This window comes from Physeter macrocephalus, chromosome 6 (assembly GCF_002837175.3).
Source record: "Physeter macrocephalus isolate SW-GA chromosome 6, ASM283717v5, whole genome shotgun sequence".
Classification (NCBI taxonomy): Eukaryota; Metazoa; Chordata; class Mammalia; order Artiodactyla; family Physeteridae; genus Physeter; species Physeter macrocephalus.
The window spans coordinates 63,125,857-63,137,240 of NC_041219.1; the positions used below are offsets into that span (position 1 = coordinate 63,125,857).

General features: G+C 38.4%; 1 protein-coding gene across 3 annotated transcripts in view; it reads right to left on the bottom strand.

The window, feature by feature from the left end:
- Positions 1-365: 365 nt before the first annotated feature.
- Positions 366-11,384, bottom strand: part of GUCY2C (guanylate cyclase 2C) — a 132,079-nt gene continuing 121,060 nt past the window's right edge. Inside the window, exons 27-28 of one of the 3 annotated variants that reach the window (XM_028491045.2) lie at positions 4,832-4,955; positions 366-423 (exon numbers count right to left, since the gene is read on the bottom strand). In XM_028491045.2, the coding sequence (XP_028346846.1) occupies positions 4,877-4,955 (79 nt within the window). In that variant the 3' untranslated portion in view covers positions 366-423; positions 4,832-4,876. The other 2 variants (XM_055085484.1, XM_028491044.2) reach the window with 2 other exon arrangements.

Consider the following 11,384-nt stretch of genomic DNA (forward strand, 5'->3'; position numbering starts at 1 on the left):
TGCATCGGCAGGCGGACCCCCAACCACTGCGCCACCAGGGAAGCCCCATATAAGCTTCTTAAAGACTGCTTTGCTAGGACTTTTTATAAGGAATAATAGATTGAACTCTTAAAAAAATCTCTCCTGGTCAAGTAGCCAATCCAAAATTCAAGCAGTTCCTTAAAGCTGTCTGGTCATATCTGAGTCTATGCATATCTCTCTCAAATTTGATACTCCAGTCAAAGTCTTGTTGATATAGTCAATATTTCCAACTGTATTCTGTTACAAGGAGAACAGATTCTTACTGAATTTAGCAAATAACTAACTCTTTTGCCATGAAAAGAATACTTAACAAGTTTCCAAATTCTAGAGGGATTAGGTAGGAAGAAAAAGTAAATGTTTCATCTTTGTTTCCAAAGGCATATCTTACTAAATTCTTGATAGCTTTAAGAGAAAAGAGAGAAAGGTTTCCTTAAATCTGGAAAAGCAAAACATAAAAGAACAAGCAAAATTCATAAAAATTCTAATCATCTTCATCATTTCATTTAGCCCCATGTTATTAACTCTTATTCTGCTTGAATTGTTTTTCCATTAATTCTGGAAATTTTTACCCAATTCAGTTTTATGATCTTAAAGTGATCAGAAACTGTATTCTACAGTACCTGTCAGAGTACTTTCTATGAATTTTTCTAAAGCTCAAACACCTTTGTAGGAACACTTTTGCAAAATTGTTATAGTAAACAATAATTGCCTGTAAATGACAAAAGGCTTAAAATGCCCATTGTTAAAGATCTGATGAAAGTTCATTATAATGGAATTGACAAGAAAATTTGGTTATTTCTGTGACACATAACATTTCAAGATAACTAGATTTATGACAGATAACATTATGGCAGGACATATCTGAATTTTAGGAATTTTATACAATGTCTAGAACATTTATATTAGTAACATTCACCACATAATATAACCTAAGGTTGATCATCACTTATTTAACAATGCTTCTCATGTAATTTAATATGCCGGATAAGTCTAATTAGTGTAACACCTCTCTTTCTATAAGGAGAAAGAATGAATCTTTTCAGATGTTCTAACTTGGGTTTTTCTAAGTTGGAAAAACCCCAATTAGTTCAAGGTCAAAAAGACATTATTTAGAATTTGAATTTTGGAAAGTTTGTCAAAAATGTCAAAAAAGGTTTTAAAACACTTGGTCAAATATAAGATCATAGGTCACTGTGAAACTATACTCCGTTATCTACTTAACCAAAGTGACAAAGACTTCAGAGGCAAATAAAGAAAATTATATACTTCTGAGTAAAATTTATCTCTTTTCAATATTGAGAAGATAGGTTTACTTAAGTAATCAAAGATCCGATGATAAAGAAAACACGAAGCACAGGAAATTATTTTGATAAAAGACAAAATCTTTGTTTTCTGGGTACGTAACTTAAAAGATAAAGAAAAATCTTTTACTATCTGTTATTATCAAAAGCAGACCAAAAGTCCAAGAAAACTTTGTAAAAAAGAGAGAGAAAACCAAATTATAATTTTGAACCAGCTTAATTTTGATATGAAAGCTCATTTACTTAATTAAATTTATTTTAATTCATAGACTGTACTGACTACACCTAAAATTCTTTTTCGAATATTCCTTTTCCACAAACTTCCAAATTTTCTTTTTGCATACATACATTTTGGATTCATTTTTGTCCTATTTTTTCCCTTATTCCCAGCCAGGACAAAATTATTTTCTTTTCCTTTAACAAAATGCATTTCCATTCCTTATACCTATTTACTGACAACACATATCTTTTCTTGTGTATGGAAATGTTTTCCTTATTATTTTTAGTAGCTTCAATCACATATATTAGAATTATTTTTAATCCTTAGAAGCCCTTAATTTTTAGTGAAAGCTAAGAAATAAGCAATTGTAAATTGTCCTTTATATTAGCATTCTGTGGCCTGGCAAATTTATACTTTTTGTAATTTCTGGAGACATGCTTTTTTATAGTAAATTTCTCAGCTTGGCACAAAACATGCTTACTAATAGATCCAAATATGTCTAATTCCTCTATAAAAAAGGAAACAAAAAGTGAATAAACTTATGTCAGTAATTAATATTTCAGTCTTTTATTTAGAAATGATCTAAATATTCAGTGAATTTCCCTCATTTAATTTAACTTAGCAAAGTTCTAAGGTTTTAGGTTATCAGAAAGATTTGGAAAAAAATGGCTTAGAAAGTTCACCTAGAAACTCTTATCTATTTAATTCATTTGTTCTCAACATTTAGGTTAAGCTACCCACAAGAACTTCATGGGACATTAGACAGAGTCATCCATCATCCAAAGTTATTTTTCTGGCAGACAAATTTTGTAACAGAGATAATAGGACCTTATTTGATTAGGAAACCCAGGTAGAATAAAATTTTACATTTAACATTGATAACCCTAAAGACATGCTTGCTTTAATTAAACCAGCAAACTTAAACTAGCGTTAATACTGAATATTTTCCCAGATCATGTGAACCTTAAAAACATTTCGGTTAGTCTCTATTATATTTATAAGAATTTTTATGAATACTAAATTTATATAAGCACTTAAGCCAATTAAGTAGAGCTCTTTTACAAACTATTAATTTCAGTAATACCATCCAGAGGTAGTAAATGCCACACATCTACAACACATAAACACAGCCAAACACAAAGAGACCTAATAAATAGTTTTCATTTTACTAGTTATTGAAGAAGTTGGATCTAAGTTGTTGGGTTTTTTTTTTTCTTGATCCTAAGTTTCAGATGATCTTCCCCCCTTTCATTTTTCTTATGATAAGAATTATATCCCTGAAGTTTGTGTTTCAACATTTACATCTCAGAGACAGAGGGAAACAATGTAAGTTACAAGCCTTTTAAGATAAATAGGGGAGGTTTGGGGATTGATAAAAAGGAACAGTGAACTTTTGAATTGCCTCTAGAGCTGTCTTCCTAGTTTTGTAAAGATTTGACAGTTGTTCTCAATTCCATAAGACATTGGGTTGAGGTTTAAATGATATTATGGATTGATCTACTCATCCAACTGCATTATCTTTAATTTCTTTATGGGAGAAGGCTTTAAAAAAATTCCTATCAGGATCTGAATATCAGCTTCCAATCTCTGAGCAACTTTTGACCACAGAGCTACTTAAAAATTCTTTTAACTGTCTTGTCAGTTTTCAGCCAGGACAAACAGTACATATTTCTAGCAAAATTAAACAACTTCATGGACCCAAAGGCATCCTCAAAGAGGGTGAAAAAGGTACTGCCTTCTCAAGATCCAGAGTTACTCCCAAGGATAGCCAAAAGAAAGAACCAACAGCCTGCATGTCCCAGGGAGGCAGAAAGTCAGGCCAGGTTCTTTGAAAGGTAACTGTTTAATAGTCTTTTCAGCATAGAAAGGCAATTCAGACAGAGGATTGATAGAATAAGTACTCGAATAAAGGAGGATGCAGTGGAGAAGTAGGAATGACATCAGTCCTATAGTCTTTGTTTTAGGTGCCTTTTATGTCCTTACTTTTTTCATTTTAGCATTTTGCAATGAATCGTTTAATGGGCTCTTTTGGAATTTTGAAACATTTTGGACGCTTCTTCATACCCATTAAAATATGTATCCCTTGTGTTTAAATGCACTTCTTAAATGATATTATCCAACTGGAACATTCCTCATAGTGGCCACTGTGATTTCCCTGAGGGCTGGCAGCAGTTTGGTAGGACCCTTACCAAATGGTGTTCAACCCACATTTCTGCCCAGCCATATCTAGCCACAGATGGGGTGCAACCCACATTTCTGTCTGGCCATATTTTGGGGCGTCCAACCTGACGGTTACCAAGGCAAGTTCTCAGGACACAAAATTCTAGATTGTCTTTAGTGAGATTTTGACCATTTTTGGTAGATATTTATAGCTTCTTGAACCATAGTTCTTAAGCAGGTATGTAGGAAGGTGGCATGCTTAACTCTTTGGGTTTTAAGGATTTCCCCCTTTTTTTTTTTTTTTTAAGAGGAAGTTTTGGGTCTTTCAGAGCCAAAATAATACATAAAAGGGATGTGCTGCTGGCTTGGGGATTGTGTGGTGTTTTGCAGGGTACCTCACAGCACAGAAATTTTCTTGAGGTTGGCAGGTGACCTAGTGTGGATCTAACCCATTCTGTGACCAACTTGTCCTGACACCAGAGTCTTTGGGGTATGTAGGAAGGTGGGATGCTTAACTCTTTGGGTTTTAAGGAATTCCCCCCCTTTTTTTTTTTTTTTTTTTAAGAGGAAGTTTTGGGTCTTTCAGAGCCAAAATAATACATAAAAGGGATGTGCTGCTGGCTTGGGGATTGTGTGGTGTTTTGCAGGGTACCTCACAGCACAGAAATTTTCTTGAGGTTGGCAGGTGACCTAGTGTGGATCTAACCCATTCTGTGACCAACTTGTCCTGACACCAGAGTCTTTGGGTTAGGTGGTGAATATTCTAACAGCTTCTATTAAATGTTCTTCCCATGCTCACCAATTTTGTGATTTTTTTTTTTTTTTTTTTTACTTCTGAGATTCCCATTAGCTATAGCCTTTACTTAAAATTTTATTCACTCAAGGCCTCACACTGAACCCAGTCCTATTTAAATCAGATCTAGTCTGAATCCAGATCTAGTCCGGTTTTTAAGTCAGACCCAGCCCAACTCTGGCCAATAACTACCTGCAGTTCCCGATGTGGAATTGGGGATCTGGGGACAAAACCAAGGGCTGGGGTTTCCAACCAAATAAGTAACTATGGAAAAAGCCAGTTAGATTAGGAGCTCCGTGCAAAGAGGGCAGAGCTGAGAACCAAGAAGGGACTTACCCGTGGGCCTTGGAAACGGTGAGAAAGAGAGTGAACTCAAACAGGTCACAGGGTACCACTCCTGTGTTTCTCCTTGTCTTTGAAGCTGTCGAAAGTCTCCCTCCGTCCCGCTGCTGCCATCAAACTATTAAATAACAAACATACAACTAAGTAAATTTAAGGATCAAAGTGGCTTTATGAAATAATTAATGAATCAGGCATTATCCCATCTAGCAAATAGAAGGGAGTCCTGCTAAGCTGTACAAAAGGAAAGATTCTTAAAGGCAGAAAGGGGGAAAATTATTAGCAAAGAATGCATTATTTCAGGCAAGGTCACCTCCTAAAGGGAATGCAAGAGCCTATAGGGAGGATTACCTCACTTAGGGCTGACTAGGTAATTCCAGGTCGACTAGTTGAAGTTTCCTGAGGGGTTGGGACCATAAGGTTAGGTATTCTTACTTTGGTGACATGGGCTTAGCACAAATGACTCCATTGGGGGCCTGTTGTTTCTTTTTAACAATAATAAACTGGTAAACATAAAGTGTTTTCTCAAGTTCTGTGAATTGTCCTAGCAAATTATGGACCCTGAGGAGGGGGTCATGGGAACCTCTGGATTATAGCTTCAGTCAGAATATGGGTGGCCCTCTGGGACTTGAGACAGGCAACTGCTGTGGAGACAGTCTTGTGAGACGGAGCCCTTAACCTGTGGAGTCGGTGCTAAGTTGGTGGCTACTGTCAGAATAGAATTGAATTGTTGGTCACCCAGTTGGTGTCAGAGAATTGGCTGTTGGTGTTGAGAAGAAAAAACTCACATATTAACTTTTGGGTTTCTTTTCTTAATTACTCTTTTTTTACAGAAGAACTGCATGAGTTTTTCCAAGGTAGAGATAAATTCTAGGTCAGTTTTGTTGGCCTCTCCTAATTAACTACAGGAGCATGCATTCCTTCTTCACTTTAGCTGAGCTATGGGTCTGGACTCCTCTCTCAGGAATTTGTCCCTAGAGGGATATACTACTGTGGGCACATCCCTGGAAAGCCTGGGAGGCAGCTGTGCCATTCTAGGTTATTGCTTCTGTGTTTTGGTTTTTTAATACTGAGGAGGATGGGTCCTAGTTAAAAACTTACGTGTGAATTTTTTCAGGCCCGACCGTAGGCAGTTCCATAGGCTCTTCCTGGCAGGCCTCACAGGGAACGTTGCGCGCCCTATACCAGGCCTGGTGCACAGGTCATGCGCTGCTATCTCCGGAGGGAGGTGAAGTCAGGGACTCGGGCCCTCGGGCCAGTCGTACTGTTTGCGCATTTGCATTCCTGGCCCCGTGCCTTCATTCCTAGGTCTCTTTATCTGAAGCCTTGGCTAAAGAATCCCTCCAGGTGTTTCTGTGGAGACCTCCTTTTCAGGAGGAGGAAGAGGAAAACTTGAAGACACTTTACCCCATTTTGACCCAGGACCCAGTACTTTTCCACTCCTAGCCCTGCTCCCTAGCCCTCTTTTTTTTTTTTTTTGCGGTACGCGGGTCTCTCCTTGTTGTGGCCTCTCCCGTTGCGGAGCACAGGCTCCATGGCTCACGGGCCCAGCCGCTCCGCGGCATGTGGGATCCTCCCGGACCGGGGCACGAACCCGCGTCCCCTGCATCGGCAGGTGGACTCTCAACCACTGTGCCACCAGGGAAGCCCCCTTGCCCTCTCTTGAGCCCAGAGTCAGTAAGACAGCCAGAGCCTTTTGTTGGAGGCTCCCTCAACGGTGAGATGATGCCATCCGTGCTGGTCTCCCTGACCCTTAACAGGTGTTGCTGTTCCATGGGGGAAAATGCAACAGGGGGAGGTGGTGTTTCCTCTGGTTTCAGACTCTTGCTTGTACCATCTCAGTAAATGATTAGAGGCTTCGCTCTCTTTGTTGGCTTGCTGCTTTAATCAACTACACAGACGACGAGCAGTTCAGATCTTTCTCCCAGCCTAGCGAGCTCCTGACAAATCTCAGGCCCAGTTGACCTTAAGCCAAAGGACAGTTAAAACATCAAATCAATTTAAATCACAGTTGCATTTCAATAAGCACATGTGAAGTGCATACTGTACTCCAGGCACTGTGCTAGGCTCTGTGGCTACAGATGAATGAACCATAGCCCCTGCCTTTGAGGAGTTCATGGTCTGAAGGGGCCTAGAAGGTCAGCAGTTCACTTCACAGGTGGTAAGTGCTGTGATAGAGGTAAGCCAGGGCGCTTTGGGGGGCACAGAGGATGGGCACTGAGCATGGAGGAGATGCGGGAGGTCACAGAAGTCCTGCAAGAGGAGATCATGCCTGAGAGGAATCTCAAAGCACAAGTGAAGAATGTGGGAGTGATTTCTAGGCAGTGGAACCAGCATAAGCAAAGTCATGATCAATATCAGCAGTGAAATCATCAGCCTGTGTTATTGATTACCTCCTATATGTAATGCTACGGGATAGGTTTTTTGTTTGAGTTTGTTTTCTTGCTTTGTTTTTGTTTTGGGATTTTTTTTTTTTTTAAGGACTACGTGGCTTCCTTCTCACTGGTTGAGACAGGTTGGTGGTGGCATACGGCATGTCCGTATGGAAATGGAGCAGATCATCCTGGAAAACTTGGAGCAATGAGAGAGGTGGCCGTGTCTGGGGAGATGGTATTTTCAGCGTGCATATGGCAGAAGCATCTGGTCCTCTGGGGCAAATGTAGTGGGTTTCTGGATTACAGTTCTTAACAGTGCTGGGGAGCAGGGTCCTGTGGTGTTTCGCTGAAACAGTTCTCTGTGTGACAATCCAGGTTTCATTTTTGCAGACTCCTGGTTTTGTGGCCTCTAGGTCTGCTTCTCCTGCTCTTCCAGAGACTGGGGGAGCTACTGGTGAACTCCTTACTTTTAAACTAGCTGGAGTAGACTCTTTTCCCTGTAGCTGAGAAACAGGGCCTTCTCACTGGGGAAGAAGTTTACAAGCAACAAGGCAGAATCAAGGCAGGACACTGTTCCTCTGGAGAAAAAGGCCTCATGGAGGGGACTGGGTGGTGGGATGTAGGACTTCTTGCTCCCATGGTAATGCTGAGTCCCGGGCCCAACTTGCTGGTCAGGATTCACAAAAGTTCTCTTCCAAGTGGAGCCTGTAAGTGTCCAAGAGCGGCCTTTGTTCGGATGTCTTCTTATCAGCCAACCCAGGGAGCCAAGGGGGAGGAGACAGGACGGGCCAGGCACTATCTGCTCTATGCCCAGTTCCTAGAAACCTCTTGGCACTACACTGTGTCCACACACTGTCCACCCTTCTTGCTTTATTTAAACAAATGCATCAATACACAGAATCATTAAAGTTTAAAGTACTATACAGATCACTTCCTTCAATTCTCTTTGAGTCAGATTGAAATTGAGGTCCAGAGGGGTTCAGAATAATAACGAATATGAATATAGTTCTCCTCTCTTTACAAAGCTTTCATCTATAAAAACTCCTTTGGTCTTCGCAGCAGCCCTGAGGGTTAAGCAACTGGCCCAGAAGCTCTTGGTTTAGCTTGTGGCAAAGCTGAGACTGAAATCTACATTTCTGAAAGTATGGTCCTCTCTACTAGGGGCTCTGCAGACCGGTCCTGATTTGCAGTGGCAGATGGACATTGCCATAACATCTAAGCATGTGCTTCTGTGTTTTATAAAAGTATCATTCTCTGGTCAACTTGAAATGAAAAAAGATCCTTGATCACAGAATCACAGAGTGAGAAATACTGCTCTATATAATGTTTGCTTCTAAGCTGAATGAGTGATTGAGTAATTTAGGATCTCTTTAGAAGTTGCAGAAGGTTCTTGTGCAATTCCCACTCCTACCAAACATCTGCCCTATCACAAACCACAAGATTTGATTATTTATTTCAAAGAAACATGGAACTGGAAGTGATAACTCATGTCTTTTGTAACAAATGTGAGTTTTGAGTCATGGGTCTGCCCAAATATTAGGACATAAACCAGGAGTGTGTCACTGGTTTCTCTGCTGTGAGCTCTATTTACACTGCGGTCAGGTTAATACATTAAACAATTTGATGGAATAATCTACACCATGTTAAACTGCAATTATTTAAAGGTGCTAGATAAGATGTGTTTTAACTGGGATTGCACTGTATGATATATGTGTATATGTAAGCACATATGCAAAGTTTTATATTCTATAAAAATATAGAAAAGAAGATAATGGCATTTTTAGCAAACATGAAAACAATGTGCTATTGCTGCAAATACAAAGTCTCCATGAGAATTCTAGGCTGGAAAGTCTTCTATTTCTATAATGGTTAACTTATCACCACTAAATAAAACAAGGTCATTTTCAGAACATATTATCCAACATCTGGTCTACCATCTGCTGGCTGAATAAACATTCATGTGACTCAAGCACAAAAGGAGCAATTTCCCACATAATTTCTGTTGTTTTTTTTCTCATTTACAAAAACAAAGGCTATGTGATCATTTAAAAGATGCTCTCAGAAAGACACGTGTACTTCATTTGTGCAATAGGTAGGTTTCTGAAAAAAATTTGCATGAATTATTTTTTTCTTGTTTTATTAAATCTCATTTTCTATGCATGGGGAACATCTAATTTTTAAACAAATTTTATTCTGAGTCTTTCAAAAACATAGTAGTCCCAATTTTTATGGAATACTGTTATTTATTTTTGTATTTTTTAAAATTTATTTTTATAGTCGATGTATAACATTATATAAGTTATAGGTGTACAATATAGTGATTCACCATTTTAAAGGTTCTGCTCCATTTACAGTTATTATAAAATATTTGCTATATTCCCTGTGTTGTACAATATATCCTTGTAGCTTATTTTATACCTAATAATTTGTAACTCTTAATTCCCTACCCCTATATTGCCCCTCCCCGTTATTTATTTTTTAAAATAATCTAAGCAATTAATGCACATAGTTTAAAGAATAAGAATATAATCAGTGTTTATAATGAGAAGCAAATCACCTGACCTGCACTTCTCTTCCTCTAGTACAATGTCTCTGAGGTTGTCCCTTTTTACTATTTCTGTTTTTAGGACTTCGGAAGGTGTCAGCATCAATCAAGCCAATATGCCTATACTATTGTTTCTTGTTTTATCAATCCGACATTATCTGACTTCCTGCTAGGATAAACGAAGAGTTGGCTCACCTACAATACTCTCTACCTTGTTCTCCACCTCCTTCTGTTATCAATGGTATCAGCACCTCTATTGCTATAAACTTCCCTCTTAGAACTGCTTTTGCTGCATCCCATAGGTTTTGGGTTGTCGTGTTTTCGTTGTCATTTGTTTCTAGGTATTTTTTTATTTCCTCTTTGATTTCTTCAGTGATCTCTTGGTTCTTTAGTAGCATATTGTTTAGCCTCCATGTGTCTGTGTTTTTTACAGTTGTTTTTCCCTGTAATTGATTTCTAATCTCATAACATTGTGGCCGGAAAAGATGCTTGGTGTGATTTGAATCTTCTTAAATTTACTGAGGCTTGATTTGTGACCCAAGATGTGATCTATCCTGGAGAATGTTCCGCGTGTACTTCAGAAGAAAGTGTATTCTGCTGCTTTTGGATGGAATATCCTATAAATATCAATGAAGTCTATCTGGTCTAATGTGTCATTTAAGGCTTGTGTTTCCTTAATTTTCTGTCTGGATGATCTATCCATTGGTGTAAGTGGAGTGTGAAAGTCTCCCACTATTACTGTGTTACTGTCAATTTCCCTTTTTATGGCTGTTAGCATCTGCCTTATGTATTGAGGTGCTCCTATGTTGGGTGCATAAATATTTACAATTGTTATATCTTCTTGGATTGATCCCTTGATAATTATGTAGTGTCCTTCCTTGTCCCTTGTGACAGTCTTTATTTTAAAGTCTATTTTGTCTGATATGAGTATTGCTACTCCAGCTTTCTTTTGATTTCCATTTGCATGGAATATCTTTTTCCATCCCCATCAGTACCTCTACTGATCATCTCCGTAACTTCAAACATTTTTCATTTCCTAGTCCTTCAACCTAGGATAGAATCTCCTAAGCTAATTCTCATAGGGTCTCACTATTTCCTCCAACTTTATTCCTAGAACTGGTCAAGTATTTTGTAGAATGTCCCTCAATTTGATTTTGTCTGATGTTTTCTCATGATGAGATTGAGGTTATGCATATTAAGGAAAAATATCACATAGGTGAAGAAACCCTCTCAAGACATTGTATGAGGGGGTACAGGATGTTAATATGTCTTGTTACTGGTGAAGTTAGGTTTAATTATCTGGTTAAGGTGGTGTCGGAGGCTTTTCCACTTTAAATGACTACTTTCCCTTTGTAATAATAAACATTCGAGGGGAGATACTTTGAAACTATACAAACATCCTGTTTGTCCTTAAACTGTCACCCACTAATTTTAGCATTAATTGATGGATCTTGTCTGTAAAAATTATTACTCTGGTGTTCTCATAGCCATTTTCTTCTTCCTGCATTTTTCTACACTTCTTAATTGGATTATCCTATAAGGAAGTGTTATCTCATCTCCATCATTTATTTGTATATTTAATCACATTTATTTTGGTATGGAATCATGGATATCTACTTTATTCTTTAAG